The 20,727-nt window shown below is 64.9% G+C and overlaps 1 protein-coding gene across 4 annotated transcripts in view; it reads right to left on the minus strand.

The window, feature by feature from the left end:
• Nucleotides 1-17,105: 17,105 nt before the first annotated feature.
• Nucleotides 17,106-20,727, minus strand: part of KCNQ1 (potassium voltage-gated channel subfamily Q member 1) — a 321,709-nt gene continuing 318,087 nt past the window's right edge. For 3 of the 4 annotated variants that reach the window (XM_047823461.1, XM_047823460.1, XM_047823459.1), the window contains one exon: nt 17,106-18,257. In XM_047823461.1, the coding sequence (XP_047679417.1) occupies nt 18,036-18,257 (222 nt within the window). In that variant the 3' untranslated portion in view covers nt 17,106-18,035. The remainder of the gene's footprint in view (nt 18,258-20,727) is intronic. The other variant, XM_047823462.1, reaches the window with a different exon arrangement.

The raw sequence follows: 20,727 nt of genomic DNA on the forward strand, positions 1-20,727 counted from the left end.
AGCAAGTGAATGAATGAATCAATGAGCCCGTGGCAGCCAAGACAGCCATGAAAATCCCTTGGGGAGGGGTGGGCGTGGGGACAATCCCGGGGGAAAAACCTCCTGATTTCTTCACCAAGAAAATAGCCTGTGGTCATGAGCCTTGTCCTTTGAGGAAGGAAAAGAGAAAGGGCATTTGAGAGAGAGAGGGAGAGAGAGGGAGAGGGAGAAATCTTTCTCTGTTTTCCATGCAATGCAATTATGTTCCAGCTTTTCCTCCTTGTTATTCTTTTAAGCCAAATGTCTGAATGAAAGGATTATTCCCCCGCCCCCCCAGGGCCGTGGGGGCCACTGCTGGCTAGATTAACCGCCCCCATGGCTTCCGCATTTCTTCTATGAAAGTAAGTGAGGTCAGCTGCCATTCAATGTTGCAGCATATATATTTGAAAATTTAAATATTTGAATCAAAGGAAAAAGGGGGATTTGCATTTCTACCCAATGCGACAAGCCCGTTCTGCGCACCCCGGACAATGGAAACGTTTCAATCGGAATGAATTGTCTCCTCGCAGGAGGATTCTGGATAAAGGCAGCTAGTGCTTTCCCCTTTGTTTCTTCTGCTTTTGTTTTGTGTTGTGTTTTTCTTTCCTCTTACCCACTCCAGTCCAGGGGCTGTTTTCTGCAACTTGGTGGCTGACTTTGGTTTCGAGGACATAAAGAAGCATGGAAAACTCCCAAGAAACGTGCACATCAGAGGCCTCGCTGGCACAAAAGCGAAATTTAATTGAACATGTGCGGGTGGAAAAAGAGATATGGGGGGCTCCCAGGACCGCTCCGATGCGCTAATCAGCTGACTCCAGCTGGACTGGACGCTGCGGTTAATGAGCCCCCGGCGAGCTGGAGGGAGGGCGCCGTCCTGCATCCTCCAGCCGGGCCCTGATTCTCTGGGGCGCCAAACCTCCCGGCCGGCCGGCCAGACCCCGGTTCCCACTGTCCCCAGTTAGCGGTAGGGGCACACGGCCGTCGGCTCTGCACGTGGCTTTTTTTTTTTTTTTTGTCTTGGCCTTGGAAGATGGCATTTTGGGGGGACTCCCCCGTTTCCTGATGCGTCCCTGGGTGTTGAGACGGTGCTTCTGAAGTAAAGCAGCCCGAGACGCGGCGTAAGGCCCTGAATCAGGAAAGGTGCGGAAGCGGGGTGGGGGTGGGGGTTTCTGCGGGAGGCCCGGGGTGTGGTCTCTTTGTCCGCCCCCCCCCATCCTGGCCGCATGGGTCGGACTGGTGTCGTCCCCTCTGCCCGGCTGGGGTTCGGTGGACGCTGGATCGATTCGTGTCGCTGCTACGACGAAGTCCCACACGCCAGGTGGCTTACAGAGCAGACTGGAGGCTGGAGCCCGAGGTCCAGGCGTGGGCGGGGGGGGGCCTCCCGAGACCTCTCGCCTGCGTGCGGACGGCCGTCCTCCCTCTGTGTCCTCACCGGTCGCCCCTCTGTGCGTGTCTGTGTCCTGATCCCCGCTTCTTACAAGGACCCCGGTCACACGGGATGAGGGCCCACCCCAGTGACCACATTTTAACCTAATTTGCTCTTTAAAGGCCCTCTCTCTAAATAAGGTCACATCCTGAGACATGGCTGGTAGGACCCCAACACAGAACCCTGGGGGGACACCTCCCGTGTGTGCAACACTGGGCCTCCACGTTGGGCCTCCCGCCCCGAGACCGGGGGCGCCCAGTGGTGAGCTGCTCTGTCCGGGCGGCCTGCTTCCGTCCGAGAGCCGGGGCGGGGGTTGGCCTGAAGATTGGGGTTCAGGACTAATGCGGGCTCCAAGTATTCCTGCATTTCAGAGAGGCCTCGGGTGGCATCTGGGGGCCGCCCCTCCTCTCAGGTCCCTCCCCCCTGCCCCGGACCGGATATTCTCCTTCAGGTGCCGTCTCACCACCCCCCATGCCCCCATGGCCCCACGCACACTGAGAATTGGGGCCCAGGGCTCCTTTGGAACCCAGGCCTGGCCCCCCGCGCGGCCACCCTGCCAGGCCCGTACCCGGGGAGTCGGCCCTCCTCGCTTCTAGCTCTTGTGCATGGCTCTGCTTCTCCTCTCCTTTTTCCGTTACCACACTCCGGCTTTTTCTTCTCTTTCCCCACTCCACCTCTGCCACCCCTAAATCCAAATAAAAGCCCAGCGGGGCCAGAGCGCACAGCTCTGCACGATGACCTGGTCCTGTGGCCCCGGTCAGCCTCCCTTCCCTCCCTGCCCCCGCCGCTTTGTGGCTCTGTGTTGCTGTGTGACCCGGGCGGGTTGTTTGGACCTCTCTGAGCCTTGGCCAGTCTGCTTCATGGCAAGCAAAATGCCGGCCTGTCTCACAGGCCGAGGGGCAGGGAGCTAATGAAAATGGCTGAAAAAACACTCCAGGCATTTAAAAAATGTCACGTAATTGCAAAATAGTCCCTGACAACAACAATACACTTTGGAATTTTGCTGGAACTGGGGGCAGGCCCGAGTGGGATGTGGCACATAGTGGGCCTGCCCTGGCGTCTGTCCAAGGGGCTTTAGTTACTGAGGCGCCCCCAGGACTCAGGTGGTCCTGCCGCCGGACCCCCGTGCAGGGCTGGGGCTCCCCCACTGGTGGGGCCAGCCCGCAGCCTGGTGCTTTTTTTTTTTTTTTTTAATTTTTTTTTTTCTTTTTTTCAACATTTTATTTTATTTTTGGGACAGAGAGAGACAGAGCATGAACGGGGGAGGGGCAGAGAGAGAGGGAGACACAGAATCGGAAACAGGCTCCAGGCTCTGAGCCATCAGCCCAGAGCCTGACGCGGGGCTCGAACTCACGGGCCGCGAGATCGTGACCTGGCTGAAGTCGGACGCTTAACCGACTGCGCCACCCAGGCGCCCCGCAGCCTGGTGCTTTTTACTTTTTCAACTTCCAAAATGAAAATAGCTTTGTGTTTTCCCTGATTGTAGAAATACACGTTCATTGTAAAACAAAACAAAACAAAACAAAACCCCCAACAAAAACCCCAATATGGAAACAATACAGACATATATAAAAAAGTAAAGTTTCCTTCAGACAGATTCTCCCACCTGAAGAGAACCGTGGAGGAGGCAGTTTGGGGCTTAACCCAAGTTTGAGACCCCCATTCACTCTTTAGGTCCCACATATGTATTTTAGTACATATTTTAAAGCTTTAGAGTGAATATAGGTGGGCACCCGTATTTTATTTTAATTTCAAAATATGAACCATGGTGAGAGGTTACAGAGACCCATAATATGACTGGGGGAAGCGGAGGGGCAGATGAACTTTCCGGAGAAGGACTCCCTTGCGGCTGGTGACTGTAGAAGACTGGCTTACGTCTCAGCAAGTGAGGAGAGGGCTGCATGTGTCCAGGTTCTGGGTTTGGGGGGATGCTGCTGTTGCACACTGGCAGCAGGAACTGGGAACAGGAGGACCCAGAGCGCAGACTGAGCAAGCAAAGGCCGTGGGTCCCAGTGGCTGGTGAGCCAGGCAGGCTGCAGGTCCCAGGACACTGCCGGGGTGGGGGGCTCAGCCGGCCAGGCTCTTGCTGGATCCCGGGGGGGGGGGGCTCAGCTGGCCAGGTTCTTGCTGGATCCCGGGGGGGGGGGTGCTCAGCCGACCAGGCTCTTGCTGGATCCCGGGGGGGGGGGGCTCAGCCGGCCAGGCTCTTGCTGGATCCCAGGAGCAAGATGGAAGTCTCTGGCTAATGACGGGACTACAGGGGGTTAGGACCAAACCATGTTTGTCTGGAAGGGTTATTAAAATCCTGTTTGAACTGTTTCCTGGAAAGAAAATAGAGGGGAAGTCTGAGGAGGGCAGCTGTTATTTCCACACTGATAGGAAACGGTTTCCATCTCATGACCATGGAAACTTCCACGGTGCATCCTGGCTGTGCGTTTCCCACGGCCCGTCCCCTGCCCACGGCTCATCATTGTGTTGGCACAGATCCTTGGCCGTCGGGACAGATACCAAGGGGCAGGGGGCGAGCCCTCTGGCCCCAGCCTGTCAGCAGGAGACCTTGTAACGTCCCCCAGAGGGCCAGACACTGTGCAGGTGAAGCGGGCGGGGGGGGGGGGGCTCCCCTGAGGAGTCAGGTGAGGAAGATGCCTGGGGACTGTTTGGGAAGAGAAGCCCCTGAGGAGCCCGAGGCATCTAGGAGGGAGTGCAGGTGGAGGAGGGCTGGGGGGAAGGGACTCCAGGCAGGGGCCTGGGGGGGGGGTGCTCTAGGAATGGGCTGGTGGCAGCTGGACCAGGTCACCGTGCTGGCCGGCTGCGGACCTGGCCGACAGAGCGTCCCTTTGCCTGAACAGGTTACAAAAACCCAACAGCAAAGCTGAGGAACAAACGGGAGTCGTTTCTCTCTGATGGTGGCTCTGGCCTGAGTGATGGGTCGGGAGCACTTGCTGGTCCAGAAACCGGTCCACGTTGTTTCATGGCTGCCGGTGGGGCAAACCCATCACCCGCTGAAGCACAGGCTTTTTCTGGTTGTGGTTAAAATACTAGAAGGTCACAAAGGGACCTGCCCCATCATTCTGTCACTCATTCATTCTCTCACTGGCTGGTTCATTCTGTCCACTCTCCCAAGTCCCAGAGTCCCGCTGGGCTCTGTGTAGTCAGGCCAGAGCTGGCTCTGGGCACAGAGGTGCCCGGTGTGGGGAGCTGGGCATCCAAGGGGTCTCCGGCCTGCACACGGGGGTGGAGACAGTGCAGGAGGCCAGGCTGACCCCCAGCGGGTGTGTGGGGCCATGGCCTGCCCCGATCTTGGGTCCTGCCGGCCCTTTTCTGGCTTGAAACCCAGGGAGGGGCGTCCGTGGCTTTCCGGTTGCTCGAAGCGGGCCTGGGAGCCGTGGCTGCAGCGAAGAGTCCCCGTGTCTGCCCGGACTTCCCAGGCCGCCCCCAAGTGCCCCCTGGGGGCTAGGGCCCTGGGGAGGGACGGCCCTCCCGCGGGCAGGGGTCCCGCTGCCACCCCGCCGGCCCCTCCCCCGCCCCCGCAGCCCCCACCGCCCCCCGCGCGTCTGTTTGGAGAAGAAAGCGGACCAATTTGTTTTCATTCAGAATCACTTAAGATCCCATTTTGGAGAAATGAAAAGGGAAAAGCGCGCTCCCCGCGCCCGGCCCGCTGGGTGCCCCGCTCGTGCCCGGCTGCGCGCTGGGGGGGGGGGGGGGGGGGGAGGGCGCCCCTCCCCCTCTTCCTCGGGCCCCCTCCCCCTCCCGCCTCCCCCCCTCCCCCGCACCCGGGCCGCGGCTCCCGGCCCCAGGGCAGCCGGCCTGCAGGCCCCCGGCGGCCAGGCCGCGCTCATCTGCATGGAGCGCACACTCGCGGCCCATCTGCAAAGGCGCAATTAAACGCGGGGGGCGGGGGGCGCCCGAAATTAGCATTTCCGCGGCCATCTGGCGCGAGGAGCGGGCGCGGCCGGACAAAGGGCGCCGGGCGAGGGGAGAGGCGAGTGTGCCGCGGCATTGACCTGCAAATGAGGCTTTGTCAACGCATTAAAGCTGGCCGGACCCCCGACCCCGCTCCCGCCCCCGCCGCCCGGCCCGCGCGGCCCCTCGCGGCCCAGGCCTCGGCCTGGCACCGGGAGGCTTGGGGCGGCCTGGGCCGCTCTGGGTCCGCGCGGGAGGCAGGCTGGGCGCCGCGGAGCCCCCCTGTCCGGGCCGGGCCCTACCGCCACGAGCCCCGGAGACCCCGCGCTTGCCCCCATAATTGCCCCTCTGGCCTTTTATTGACGAGCCTACCGCCCGGGCAGGGTTTTCTGGGAATTCTGCTAGATCCTTTCTAGAATCCCGGCCGGTGGGCTGGGTGGGCGTGGATGGTGGGGGCCAGGTGTGGGAAGTTCTGCATTGCAGAGCTACTAAAAGCTGGCCTAGTGGCCACCTGGACAAGTTTTTGGAATTTTCCCCATGGTATTTACTGCCTGGAATATTTTTTTTAATGTTTATTTGAGGGGGGAGGGCCGGGGGGGGGAGAGAGAGAGAGAGAGAGAATCCCAAGCAGGCTCCAGCGCAGCATGGAGACTGACGTGGGTCTCGATCCCTCCACAGCAAGGTCATGACCTAAGCTAGTGCCAAGAGTTGGATGCTTAAGGGACTGAGCCCCCTAGGCGCCCCAATGCCCCGAATCTCTGATAACCGTGACTTACAGATGCTTTACAGGCCTTAAAAGTCAGGGGCCACCTTTGGCAATGACTCATTGCTTTCGAAATTGGGGATCTGGGGTCCGGAGGCCAGCCACTGCTCATAATCTTTCTTTCCTTGCCCCGAGCAAACCCTCAGGAACTCAGAAATGTGTGAGAGGGTGCCTGAGGGCCATGGGCAGAGAGACGAGGTGGGCGCCCTGTGGCCCGAGGGAGCCTGCAGAGAGGCCCGGGTCACCTGGTGCCCCTCGAGGTCTCTTGTGCTTTGACAGCATTGCTCAGACTCTGGTACCCCCAGAGGCCTAGGGATGGGATGAGGCACAGAGGACACTGTGTGGCTGTCTCTGGGCCTCGGTTTCCCCAGGCGGACCAACAGAATTCTTGGTGATCCTGTTCAGGGTGTTGTCCATCTGGGACTACTGTCCTTCTTCCCCATCGGCACCTGCTCCCAGCGTGTGGAGGGGGCCCCTGGCCCAGCCTGAGGGTAGTGGGGAGGCATCCTGAAGGAGGCAGGTTGGGGCCGAGGGAGGGGGGAGAGGGGCGCTTGTCCATCCTGGGGTCCGCTGGGCGGGGCTCGGGCCTAGGATCCTGGTCGGGGTGTATGAGGAAGACGCTGGGAAGGGCTGGGTCCTCACGCTGTGAGTACTAGACGGCAGCATGATTTTGGGGGACCCTCACGTATCTCCCTTTAGCAGTGGCCGGAATGTCCTTAACCCCAGGGTCAGATCCGGTCTCCTTCAGACCTTCCTGCTGGGGTGCCAACGCCAGCTTAAAAGAGCAAGCTTTAAGTCGAGCGGCCAGCGACACTCCAGAGGAAATTAGTCTGCCGACACCGTTTCTTGGAAACTGGGGTCCAGGGACCAGTGTTGGAACACTGAGTCTCTTAGACGGGGGCAGGCAGACTGGGAGGGTGTGGGTGTGCAGGGGCATCCCGCGTCGTACATCCTGCTGCCAGGCGGCAGGAGTGGGGGCTCTGGCTGACATCCGCCCCGAGGATCAGGGGTTCTCCCATCTGCGATGTGACTGAGTGACCCTCGTCCTGGTCTGTGGGCCACACAGGTGGGGGGGGGGCACAGGTCCCTGGGAGGGTGGGCGTGTGAGACTGGGTGGGGCATTTCTACACCCGGGTCTCGCATTTTTGCCGTGTAAATGGGCGAGGGTAACCCCTTCCTGCCCTCGTCATGAGGGTGCCGGGAGGTACGATGCCTGGGACGTGGTAGCACCCGGCATGCAGATCTCCTTCGGAAGCTGGAACAAGGCTCATCGGACAAGGTGCGAGGTGCCCCACAAAGCAAAGTCAAGTCAGTCATGATGATGGTGAGGACGGGGCCCCGTCTGTGCTGGGTCTGTGCCCGGGGCCTGGTGCACAGTGCCTTGTTCCCCCAAATCTCTGGGGGCGTGTCCATGGAGGATGGGGTACAGAGAATTTAAGAAACCGCTCTCCTGATGCTGCCTTGAAAATTCTCCGGATGTGGGAGGTGGGTAGGGGGGGTTTGGCGGCTGGGGAGGCACGTGGGGTGGAACCCTAGGGCTCCGGGTGTGGTTCCTAATGGGCGTCTTCCATTCTCCGAGGTCAGGTCCGAGCCATCAGCAAACACTGGAGCCTGGCACCCAACGTTGTGAATGGCCACGTTCCCTGCTCTTGTCCTCAGGAGCTCCCGGGCCCAGCTGAGCTGGCCTCCTGCGAATTGGAAGTTTCTAGACAAATGCCCGAGGACCCTCTCGGTTATGTCATGCAACCCCCCCACCCCCACCCCCCAGAACTCACTGAGGGGGCGCTGCTGTCTGTAGGGGACACAGAAGCAGTGCTCACCGAGAGCTATGAGGGGGAGCCCGGGCCACGTTTGGTTGGCCCTTCAGAAAGGCTTCATGGAGGAGGGGCCCCAGACCCTGGGCTGTGTCGAGTGAGTAGGAGTTTGGTAAATGGAGAAGGGGAGGAGGGGCCGATCAGGAGGGTAGCGGAGGTGGTGGTGGCCACACCGGGGGCACGTGGGAGCAGCTGGGACAGCGGTGCATAGATGGGGGGGGGGGAGAATGGGGCTCCTCCTGCCCTGGGCTTCCAGTCTCTGCTTCCTGCAGTGGGTTGAGCCGATATTCATGCCTCTAGCTACAGGACGCTCTTTTCAGCGTGACCAGCCGGGCGGAAGAGCTGAGAGGCAACTCGTGGCCCTGCGTCCGGAGAGCGGGACTGTCTCTGGGCCGAGCCCTGGCCGGGACTGGATGCCGGAGCGGGAACCCGGGCGGCCTGGAGGGTGTGCTGGAACCCGGGTCCTCGCCGTGGAACCTGAGTGCCCCCAGCGGCTGTGCGGCCCGGCCGCCCGGGAGGGCAGGACACACGGGTACGGCTCCGTTTCCCTGCTCGCTCGGTCCCTCGCTTCCTTCCTGGCCCACACGCGGCCGACGGGACAGAAGACAGAGCTGCCGGAGACTCTTACTGGAAGAGAGACGATCTCCTTCTGCTTGGGGGTCAGCCGGGCCTGGGGCCGGCGCCTGCGAGGTCGCAGGCCGCACCCAAACGCAGGGGCCAGGGCTGAGGGTGGGGAGAAGGCGATAAGAGACAGACCCCAAGTCACGCTGGGCCTGTCCCGCAGCAGAGGGAGGGCAGGGGTGAGCGGCTTCTCTCCTTGACGCAGCTTGTGTGTTGACCTTCTGCCCGGACTGCCCGTCCCCCCGCCGCTGGCCCACGTGTGACGCGGGCACGGGAGTCTGTGTCCAGGGCGGCAGGCCGGGTCCCGCAGCCCTTGGCCCTCTCCCGCCCACCCACCCACACCGTTCCCTCCAGCGTCTCACCCTCCCGTAGTGGCTGCTCGGGCTGGGCTGGTCCCCTTCAGGCCACCGCCTCCTGCCGCTCGCCCACGGGGGACCCCGAGGCAGGGCGAGGGCGGGGGGTGGGTCTGGGGAGTCAGACACACCCCGTGCCACCCAGTCCTCTCCTCACCTGGGCAGAAACCTGGGCAGGCAGGTCACGTGTCCTGGCCTCAGGCTCCTCATCTATAAAATGGGGTCAGGAAGACTTGCCTGTTGTGTTGGGCCCGGGCAGGAGGCCCGTGTCTTTTAACGGTCAGCGTGGAGGGTCCCCGGGGTCGCTCTGGGCTGCCCGCTCTGTGTGAGGCCCCAGAGGTGGGCAGGGTCTTGCCTGCTCGTCCACCTGCCCTCACACCTACCCTGGGTCCCTGTGTCTCCAGGCGTGGTCCCCTGAGCAGGCAGTCTGAGCAGCACTGGCTCCTGGAGGCCGGGGCCTGGGCGTGGGAGGGCCCAGGCGGGGGTGGCGGCCACCAGGTCGGGCCAGGCGGGCTCGGCACGGGCTGAATGGCGCTCTGTCCTGCCGCCCGCGCCTGTCGTCTGCCAGGGGCATTCGCTTTCCTGGAGCTAGTCCTGCTGCAGGTAGGTGCTGTGAGGCCGGGTGACCTCGGAGCCCGGAGCGTGGGCGTCTCGGAGCCAGGCGGGGGTTGGGGGGGGGTAAACAATGAGGCCTTTTCCCAGGGGAACAGGGGGAAAGCAATCTGCCCACGACCCCGGCCTCGAGGGCTGCTGGCAGGGAGAGGGGCTGCTGGGGTGGTGCTGCCAGGCCTTGGCAGGGCTGGAGGAAGGCTGGGCCAGCCGGGCGCCGGGTAACCGAAGCCGCTCGGACGCACGCGGGGTATTGTGGAGCGTTCTCAGGGCATGGCTCTGCCTGCTTCACCTTGAGGCTGGTGGCAGGGGGACGGCCGGGGGGGGGGGGGGGGCTGGAGGAGAGGACTCTGCTGGCGCGTGCCGGGGGGGCGGGGGGGGGGCTGTGACCGGCCACCTGCTGGCCTCTGGCCTCCCCTGGCAGCTGGAGTTCCGCAGGAGGTGAGGGCAGGGCTGGCTCTTTCTTGCTCGCTTCGTGGGAGGCAGGGTGGCGAGGAGGTTCAGGGCTGCCTGGCGGTAATGAGTCAGGACGGGGGTGCCTGCTTCCCCCAACAGGGGGCCCGCGTTCAGAAGTGTCTCCAGCCGACTCACGCATTCATTTGCTCATTCGGCCGTCCCACAGCCACCCACTGCGCGTGCCCACCTGGCCGCCTGCTGGCCCAGCCAGCTGGGTCCGACCCCGACAGGAGGTGCCCTGTGCGTTGCAGCTGCTTCCTGTGAGCCTGCAGCGTCTTTTGGGGGCACCAGGGCTGCCCCGCCCCGCGGGCCGACCAGGAGCTGAGCCAGGACTGCCGGGTGGCGCTCGGGAGAGCGAGTCCGGCTCCCGCGGGCCGGGTGGGTCCGGGCGCCCCCAGTTGTGCCCTTTAGTGGGGGATGCGGACTGGGTTCGGGCAGGTGCATCATGGAGGCTCCCCGGTGGCCCCATGGCTGAGGGGTGGTGACCCGGGGCCCCAGGTACACGTGAGCTTGGACACGGGGGCTGCACCTGCTGCACACCTGCCTGGAGGAGTGTGCCGCCCCGTGGCCTTCTGGCGGGAAGAGGGAGGTGGGGTGATGGCTGAGGGGACTGTCCCTTTCCAGACTGTGGACTTGGGGTGTTTGGAGACACGCAGTGACAATGTGTGTGTGTCTTTACCTTGAGCAGAGGGTCAAAGGGAAAACGGTGGGTTCTGAAAGACGCTGACGGGACCTCAGGGCTCTGTGGGCCTGAGAAGCCACCACAGAACATTCAGGAAGCACCTACCCTGTGGCCTCGCTCACAGCTGATGCAACTCCGTGGGATGGGACGTGGTCTCACGCACATGTGACCGATGGGGAAACTGAGGTACGGAGGCCTTGTGCTCCTGGCCCGCGTTCACAGGCTTCAGAAGCTCTGAAACCGTTCCCCCAACATTGGACAGCGGCCTGAGCCTCGGTTTCCCTTTTTGTAAGTGGTGGTTCTCAGTGGCTGTGGTGTCTCTGAGGTCTCTCCCGGGGGTGGTGGGGAGGGAGCCGTGCCCCCACGGACCTGTCCCTGAGCGGGGCTGCTTGGGATCGCCCCGAGGCCCAGGGAGCCCAGCCTCGGGTCAGGCGCCGAGGCGTAGGTGGGGCAGGAGCCCACAGGCCCCGCGCGCAGGGCCGGCCAGTCAAGTGGAAGGCCCAAGTTGATTGTTGTGGCCTCCTTTTCCTTTCCAAAGGCCTTTTGACGCAGTCCTGTGGACGGGAGAGGGGATTTGATTAAGACCCTTTGAAATTACTTAATGACATTACCCACCGTCCCGACAACTCCCTTCAGAAAGCCTTTCTCGAATGGCCTCCCGCCCGCCCCCCCCTTCCAGGACGGCCCTTCTCCCAGGCCGTGCTGTGGTCCCCGCGGCCCGCCCAGGCCCCAGCCCATCATCGGCCAGGGCCTCTGCATCACCTCCCCCTCAAGTGCCTGGGGCAGCCCTACCCCGGCCGGCGGCCTCTCCCAGCACGAGCCTCCTCTCCCTGAGCCCGCGATCCATCTCCGACCTGTCACCCCCATTGTCCTTGGCAGAGGGGCCGTGGCCCCGCCTTCTCGGGAGTGGGCTTAGGGCTCCCTGTGCGCCTGCCCCAGGCCCCTGGGGCCGGTCCTCTGGCCTCAGGGGGTGTCCCCTGAGCAGTCACCTGAGGCTTCTGAGGCCAGTGCTGGCCTTGCCGCGAGGGGCTGCTCCTCCCTGGGCCCCTGCTGGCTTCCTTTGGCCATTCCAGAAGAACCAGATGGAGAGTAATGAGGCCCTTGCCTCGCATTAGGCCAGGTGCCGCCCCACAGCTTTCCTGCTCAATGAAAGTGTGCTGCGGACGCTTCTGTCCAGCGATGGTTCCGTGTCACTGCGGTGTCTGGGGGCGCGTTCCCGTGTTCGGGGACACGCGCCTCCCTGAGCTCCGCGGGCTCTGTCGCCGGCGCCTGGCCGTGAGGCCGCTGTGGCTTTTGTGCTGCCTTTTTTTCTGCTTGGCATCCTGCTGGCCGCTCTGTGGGGCTGGGGCCACCGCGGCCAGCTGAAGTCCACGGACGCCGGGTGCCCTGGCCAAGGACGCGTGGCGAGAGAGTGCGGAGCTAGGATGGGAACAGGAGGATCCCTGGCTTCTACCCCTAGTTTCTCCTGCATCCCCGCTGCCTTCCCTCACATTCCCAGGGGAGGCCATTCTTGCGCCGTGTGCCTGTGTTTAGGGGGTGGTGGGGGAGGGATAAAAGTAAGCAATAACCAAAATGAATTCAGTGGGGGTTGGTCGATTGAATCAGCAGTTAGGCCTGCACCAGTGTCTTGAGGCTCTGTGGGGGAGCTTGGGATGTTCTTGCCTGGCAGGAGCAATGGCAGCCTTGTTGGAACCAGTGAGCATGCCTTGATGGACCACCGGCACTTGGCCATTGGGCGGGTGGTAGTGCTTCCTGGCTTCTTGGCCGACGCGGACCAGCAGAGGAGCTGTGTTCAACCCATGCACAAACTAGGAATTTTCTACATCTTGTCCTCGGATCTGGTCTCTCTGGTCTTTCCATCTCATCTGAGAAGGTCAGCCCCTGCTTTAGCTGCCCTCCAGCTTCCTAGCCTGGCCACAGACTTCTGTGCCACTGAAGTCCTGTCTCTTCTCTGAGGCTTTTCCAGCACAGATTCACGCAGACAAGTGCCACGTGGGGCCGGCTGTGCCCTGGGCCTCGGTTTCCCCAGCTGCCCCAGGTGGGGTGGGCCCGTGTGCCCGGAGGCTTCTCTGTTCCTAGTGTCTCCCTCCCCCAGCACTGTCCGTGCTCCCCCCGAGCACCCCGGGTGTGGTGCTCCCTCGCGGTGTGTTTTACCGTTTCCTACCCGCTTCCTGGGGCAGCGGGCCCGGCAGGAAGATGGGGCCGCGGGCGTGATTGATCCAAGCGGCTCTCGTCTCCTGCTTTGATGTTACAAAGATCACACGCTTCCTAGAGGCTAGAGACCAGGGGGAAGTTTCGCCGAGCAGGGTAGGGAGGGGGCGGGGGCGGGAGAGGAGGTGGGGGCGGGGGTTTCAGAGTCGTGGGCAGGTGGGGGTCCTGGACTCGGTGCTGTCCAAGCAACAGGCTCTCAGCTCAGTCTCCACACCCCTGCTCCTGCAACCTGGGTCCCCACGCAGGAAGCAGGAGGAGGCCAGGCTCCCGACAGACACCGGGATGGGCCCTCCTCAGGGTGAGGGGCCACTGCCCAGACACGTGTGAGCCTGGGCCTGGGGACAGGTCGGGGGGGGGGGGTGGGTGTAGCTGTGCCTGCAGGGCGGTCTCGGGGACAGAGGCTCCGAGTGAGAGGAAGGGAGGGTCTGAGCATTCTCTGGTGTCCCTCACCTTCTGCCTCACCAAGGTGCCTGGGGTGCTGGGGACTGCTGGAGGGGGTAAGGATGTGGGGAGACCTCAAGCACCCCCACAGCACCCCTGGTGCCTCACAGGGATGCTGCCGGGAGGGCTGAACGACAGAATCAAGCCCAGGAGGTCACGGAAGGACCCGCTGAGAGAGCAGGATCCTGGGTTCAGAGTGGACCCCTTCCCCTTGCCACACAGCTGGCACCTGAGGAACGGGCAGGGAAGGGTGGTGCCCTGGCCGCAGGGACCTTGGGATGGGGCAGGACGGTGGCCCCTGCTCTGGTGCTAGAGAAGATCCTTTTTCAGGCTGCTGACTCTGGCCCCCACCCCACCCCCGTCCCAGGAGCCCCGGCCACATCTGCCTCTAGCCACCCATCCCCCGCCCCAGCTGTCCGGCCACGTCAGTCAAAACACCTGCCTGATCCCCTCCTTCAGGGCACAGGGCGGCGGACTCCCCAGATGGCACGGCCCGGTGGAGCCGTGCCCACGTCCGGGCATGTCTGCAGCCCCCTGGTGCCACCAGCCTCTTTCCAAACCCTCATTGTATCCCTTAATTTAACTGGCACTTCCTGAGTACCCAGCGCCCGGCCATCATCCTTGTGGTCTCAAAGTCCCAGGAAAGCCTCTTCTCCAGTGGCACGTCATGGGCACGGCTCCTGACCCCAGCCCGGCGGGGGTGCTGTGCCCGCGGGCGGCTCGGGGCCCGGTACAGGGATAAGTGGGGGCCGGCCTGGCCGGAGACTCGGGGGCTCCGGGGCGGGGGGGCGGGGGGAAGTGCCATGTGGCTCGCAGGGCCTCTGGGGCTGGCTTGGGCAGGACGGGAGCGGCCTGGGGCATAGGACGGCTGTCTCTGGCTTCCGCCAGCGGCCTGGGGGGTGAGGCTGGGTGCGGGAGGGGCTGAGACATTGCTCCGAGGGGTCACGCGGGCCTGGCAGGAGGGGTGCATCCAGGAGGTCGAGCCCAGCACCCAGGAATCTCCCGGGCGGTCTGTCTGGCTGCCTTTATTAAGCACCGACTGTGTGCCAGATGTGGGCCCAGCGCCTACATGACTTTGCTCCATCAGCCCCTCCCCCCGACCCTTTTGAGGGGCACCTTCACGGTTCCTATTTCAGACACTCCGTGGCAGGCCAACCCCCCCCCCCCCCCCCCGCCCCCAGACTGGGCGACCCTTGGGTGGGGCCCGCACGGGCCTCGGAGCCCGGCCCCGGTGGCCGAGCCCAGCGTCTGCGAGATGCCACCCGCCCGGCTCCAGAGGGCACGCCCGTGGGGGAGGGGGACCCAGCCCGGGGACGGGGGGCCCCGGGGAGCGGCCGCCCCCACCCTGCCACCCCAGCAGATGCTCCCAGCACCCATCGGACGCTGAGGGGCTCGAGAAGGGAGCCCAATTTGGAGACAAAGGCCGGGGGCTGCGGACGAATATCCGTGGGCATTGTCGGCGGCGAGAGCCAGGCAGCCGCGTGCTCGAGGTCCACAAAGGGGTGGGGGAGGGGCCGCCGGTGGGCCTGGGCTGCACATGCCACCGTTGCCCGGGCGACGGCCCTCTCCCGGAGAGGTCTGCTGGGCCATTGTCCGGGGCACACAGGATGTGTCACACACCAGATGGCCGTGTGCTGTCTAAGTCAGTTATCGGGGGACAGAGTGAAGGAATGCGGCCGGCGCGGCGGGCCGGGGCGCCATCTGTTCCCCCAGACCGCGGGCACCGGGCAGGCATTGAGCGCCCGGCCGGCCGGGCCCAGCCTCCACCGCGGGCTTTAATTAGCTAATTCCATAATTGGGCTTTATTTCAGGTAAATTGCATTTCACACCCGAGAGGGCCGCAATGGCCCGTCCAGGAGTGAAGCACTCAGGCACTTTGTGTTCAGTCGATAATACGGAAAACAAAGCCGGGCTGGGTGCAGGGGCCGTGCCCTGCCCAGATGGGCGGCCCCGCCACAGCACACCGAGGGCCGGGGGGCCGGGGGGCCTGGGGGCCGGGGTGCCGGGGGGCCTGGGGCGCCGCGGAGGGCCCTGCTCTCCAGCCGGCCGCTTCCTGGGGTTTCCACAAATGTTTACCCAACAAGGAAACAACAGCTTTTGCCTTTCCAGTAATTGTTCCCGCCCCTCCCCCGGTGGGTGCAGGGGTGGGGGGGGGAGGCCACGGGCCCTGAGCCGCCCCTCCTGTCCTCCCCCGCCCTGGCCCGCGCTGGTCAGGCCAGATGCCGAGTCCCCACGGTGGGAGCCCCCCAGGGGGCACCGGCCCATTGGGGCGCAGCAAGGCGGGGACCCGGGGCCCTCCCTTCCCACAGGGGCCCGAGCTTCCCCTCCATCGGAAACCTGGGCCGCCTGTCCCGACACTGGCCTCCAGCGGCTTCCAGAGACCCGACTCTCAGCCGCCCCCAGCCCTGCTGGCCTGGGAACGTGGGTGGGCTCTGGAAGGAGAACAGGAGGGCACAGCCGTCCCAGACGATGGAGGAACAGGTGTGTGGAGGGGACTCACCCCCCCACCCCGGCCGAGGGTGACCGCTTGGGGGGCCACGCAGAGTGCCGTGGGCGCCCCTGGGGTGGGGCGAGGGCGGGCTGGGGCTCCCCTGGCACGTGCCCCCAGCCTGCTTGACTCTGGACAGGCCCGAGGGAGCCCCTTGTTACTGATGGGGAAGTCAAGGCCTAGAGGGGGGTAGGCATGTCTGTGCAGGGGCCCTGCACCCCGCCGCCTGCCGTGGGGATCCAGTCTCTGCTCCTTGACCTCCTTAAAGGGAGGGTGGGCCCGGACGTGCCCACTGCCGTGGTGGAGCTTGGCCCAGGGCCGGTCTGCCTGGGGGGGACAGACGAGTGTTCCCCTGGGTGGCTCTGCCCCCCTCACCCCGCATCCACAGCTCCGACCAGGCCGGGATTGAGTGTTGGGTCCTACCAAGGTGCCTGCCTTCCCCAGGGGCTCAGGGGCTGCTGGGAGACAGGCCGTGACCACATCTTTGCCACGCCAGGCGCCCACAACAGCCCCAGTCAGGAGCCATGCCAACCAAGGCCGCAGCCTTTGACGGGATCCACAGCCTCTGCGAGCTCTCTCAACACCGGCCCCCTCCTCTGTGACACAGACCGTGAGTTCCTATTTAGCAGCCACCTGGGCACCTACCTGTAAGGGGACTGGGGGGATCCTGTCCACTGGGCAGGAGGTGAAGACAGCTGGGCCGGGAGGTGGGGTGGCCCAGGTAGGCGCGCAGGGGAGGGCTGGGCGCTGTCCTGTCCACACCAAGCCTTGTGGCCCGAGAAATGACAGTGCAGCTGGTGTGTGGGCCGTGGGCCTGGAGGACACGGTCCCTGAGCTCCAACCCTGTGCGTGTCTGAGGACAATGACCTCACCCATCACCCCTGTCCCTTGGAGGAGTCACAAGGCCTGGAGGGGCTGCTTCCAGAGAGAGCAGGAGGGGGCTTTGAGCTGGGCCCCGGACCGAAGAAGCGATTTCAATTCAAGGAGGTGAGGGTGGGAAGAACATTCTAGCAAAGGTGCCAACAGGGGCAAGGCCTGGATGGCAGGCCATGTTTCCTTCCCTCTGCTCAGCTCGTGTGGACAAAGCTGACCTCGGTGTGGCTATGGGGACGGGGCAGTGATGGCCTGGCCTCAAGGTGCCTGTGGGTCACTGGGAGGGGCCCTCCTGCCAGCGGGCTGGCTCCGGGCCTCTTCTCCTTCCCTGGGGCAGGGCAGACGGGCCCAGGGTGCTCCCCAGGAGGACAGGCGTGTTCCAAGGATGGGTCGCTCCCTCGGGAATCCAGGCGAGCGCAGGGCCCAGACAGATTTCGTGAGTCCACGTTTATTAGGAAAAGCGTCACAATTAAGAGTCAAAATCATACTGTGAAACTCATTAAAACACAGATTCCAAAATCACCTTAAATTATTCTGATTTCTGTGAGACGTGACGCCCGGGAGGAGCCCCTGTCCCATGCAGGGACCGTGACAGCCTCACGCAACTCCTCGCCCAGCAGCCGGCCAGGGGACACGACGGTTCTGTGCCTCTTTCCAGCTGCTCGGACCTGGCGGGGAGCTGAGGCGGGGGCCGCACGCGGGGCGGGGAGTGAGCGGGAGAAGCTCCCAGTCCAAAGTGGGGGACATTCCACCCCCAGGGGAGCACTCTGGGGACCGCGGTGGGCTGGTCCCTCCTGCCGGAAGCCGTGGCCCAGGCCTGGGGCCTGCTGAGCGGGGCTCCGGGGCCTCCGTCACGGGCATCCTTGAGTTGGCACGGGCTGGGCCCGCCCTGCCCTGCCTGCCTTCTCCAGGGGTCCTGGGTTCGAGTCTGAGGGTGTGGTATCCCCAGACCCTGTCCAGGCTGCCCCTCTGTCTCCTCTCAGGAAGCCCCCTAGGGCCTACCAGGGTGGGCCTGCACTCCCCGTGCTGTCTCTTGGCCGTACGTGGGGCGGACCAAGTGCCTCGGGTGTCCAGCCTGCGCCCTGCCACCGTGTCCCAACTGCCACACGAGTGATGTGGGGTCCACGGTGTGGTCTCAGAGCCGAGAGGGGCCCCCGAACCCAGCCGAGTTCTAGTACCCGGCGGCTGGGGAGAGGCGGCCCCAGGGACCCTTTAAGAGCAGGCTCTCAGGGCAGCGTGGCTCACGGGGGGGTCTGGGGCCTGCGAGGGAGGGGCCAGTGACCCGGGGGGGGGGGGGCCCTGCTGGGTGGGAGGTGGGCCCGGCCGCCCGGGGCTCCTCCGGGCCTTCCCTCGAGGGCCTGGGGCCCCGAGCCCCCATCAGGACCCCTCCTCGGGGCCCCTGCGGGGCACAGTCAGCTGCTCGTAGGTGGGCAGGGCGTTGCCCGGCAGGAAGAGCTCAGGGTTGGTGGGGCCGCAGGGCTGCACCTGAGCCCCGCCCCCGCTGGGGGGGCGGCTCCCCGGGGGGCCCCCGTGGTGCAGGGACAGCAGCTGCTGAAGCATGTCCGTGATGAGCACCAGCCTCTGGTCCAGCTGCGCCACCTGCGGAGACGGGAGCAGAGGTGAGGCCGGCGGGGGCAGCCCAGGTGTGCACGTGGCCTCGGGGGGCCCCGGGGCTCCGAGGAGCCCGGGGGCGGGAGGTGCCTTCGCGCAAATGCGAGCCGCGCCCGGCCCCGGTCGTGCCTGTGTGCGCGTGTGTCTGCACTTGTGCGCGAGGCCCCTCCCGCCCCTTCTCCCGAAAGTGGAGCCCTGGGAAGAGCTCGAGGGTCACGGGGTGGGGTCTGCCCTCTGCCTGACCCCTCTGCCCCCCCTACCAACGGCACCACCGTCTTCCCGCTGAGCCAGAAAATCAGGACCCCGTGTGCACCGACCCCCCCCCCCCCCCCAGGGGTCAGGCCAGGGTCCCCGGCGCTCTCTCTGGCCACGTGGCCCGACGCTCTGCTTCCATAGTCTGTCCTGCTCTGGGCACTGGGGCTGCCCCTGGTGGACAAGACAGGGCCACCCCGTGAAACGGGAAGCACATGCGGGCGCAGCACGGCCCGGGGCCAGCGAGCACTTCCCCGGCAGGGGCTGCTGGGTAGCCAGCCAGGAGTGCAGGGCCGGGGGCCGGCCTGGGGCGGCGCAGGGAGTCCCGGTGGGCCCTGGGTTGGGTCCTGCCCGCAGGGAGTAGGCCAGGAGGCGTGCCGAGCCGGTGAGCCGTGGGCCCGTGGGGTCCGGGTGTGGGCCAGGGTCTGGGGTCGCGGTGCCCTTGAGGGTGATTCCTTCCCGGTGCTCCATCAGAGAAGAAATCAGGCCTTCCTTCCGCTGCCTGGGGTACCGGGAGCACCGGCAGGACGGGGAGCGGTGGGGACGGGAGAGGAGGCGCGCAGTTCTACCTGAGGGCTCCGTCCTGGGCCGCCCGGGGCCCACTTCCCTGGGACCAGGCAGAGCCGGGTGCTGGCTGGCCGGCCCCGGGGAAGATGGCTGCGGGGCGAAGTGGCCTTAGACCCCCGAGGGCTGGAGACCCAGGAGCTGGTCCCCAGGGCGGCCGGCTTCCGAGGTGGTGTGGCCGCCCGCCCCCCTCCTGCCCACCCTAGACCCGGAGCTGGAGGGGAGGGGAGGGGAGGGAGGGGACGGTCGAAACAAGATGCAGAGGGGGTCCCTCCTGAGGAGCTGAAGGAGTCCCTTCACCTGAGACCCTGTACCAGGTAGGCCAAGATGGGGGCCAGAAGGAGGAACCCCCGTCCCAGCAGCAGCCCCCCCCCCAATCAGAAGGGCTGTGGGAGGGGCCCTGCCCCTTCCCCAGAGGCAAAACCCAGGTGCCCCGTCTCCCAGCTCTGTGGGGCTGAGGCCGGTGCCTCCGTCAGATGGAGCTGGGTCTGAGACGTAACCTGTGTAAGGTCCCCGGACAGGGGCCTGATCCTGTCTCCCGGATAAGTCTGGTGCAGCAGCCCTGGCTGTAGAGGGAAGGGGAAGGGGAGTGGGCTTCTCTGGCCCAGCTGGGGCGGGGCCTGGGGCCGCTCCGCTCAACCACCCCCTGAGCACCCCCCAGATGACCGTCCAACACCCTCGTTCTCTGTAGGGCCATTTGGAGGCCACTGACCGAGGTCCCAAGAAGAGGACTTGCTCACGGCCACCGGCCGGGACCCCCGCCTCTCCCATTTCACCCCTGCGGCCCCCACCCCTGGGCTTCTGTGCTGGGAAGACACGCCTGTCAGGCAGGGAGGGGTCAGGGCAGAAGCGGCCGGTCCTGGGAAAGGGTGAGAGCAGGGGTCTGGGCTGAGCTCAGAAGGCTGAGTGGACACTCACAGTGACCGGGACCGGGGGCGACGCGGCGGGGGGGCTTGCTCGCCGTCACAGCCAAACCCCGCCTCCCTCCCTGGCCCGAGACTCCGGGGCCCCTCAGTTCCACTACCTGCGGGCGCCCTGGGAGGCCCAGGGGAAGTCACCTGGGCTCCCCGGGGCCTGCACACCGGTGGCTTTGAACAAGGCACATCCGGGCGTGGCCCAGTGGCACTTAACTGGCCGCAGCTCGGGTATCGATCGGTTTGGCATTAATTAAAGCACCAAGTACATTACAGAAGCTTTCACCCTGCGGCACGTGCACATCTGTCGAAGCCCCCAGGTGCGCGTGTGGGTATGGAAGCCTTTACAGGGTGTTCTGGGGCAAAGAGGAAACAGAGGTGTGGCAGGGATGCGGGAGGGGCGGGGGAGGCCGGGCCTCTCCTGGACGCCTGGGCACCGTCCTGCGGTCCGTGCTGGGGCCGGCAGGGGTGCGGTGAACGGTGTGGGGGTGGTGGGTGGGCCAAGCCTTCCAGAGCCCTCCCGGCCCCTTCCGCCGGAGCCGTGCCCCTCCTGGAGCTCAGTGGCTGGCCTTGGTGCCACTCCCTGCCCCCAGGGCTACCTTGCGCTCAGCGGCTGGCTCTGAGCACCCCAAGTCTGCCCTGTACTCCCCAGCCCCTAGGCCCTGCCCCTCAAGGCTGATGGAGTCCGACACTCTTGTGCTTGGGGGCAGGGCATCAGGGTGGTCCCG

This window comes from Prionailurus viverrinus, chromosome D1 (assembly GCF_022837055.1).
Source record: "Prionailurus viverrinus isolate Anna chromosome D1, UM_Priviv_1.0, whole genome shotgun sequence".
Classification (NCBI taxonomy): domain Eukaryota; kingdom Metazoa; phylum Chordata; class Mammalia; order Carnivora; family Felidae; genus Prionailurus; species Prionailurus viverrinus.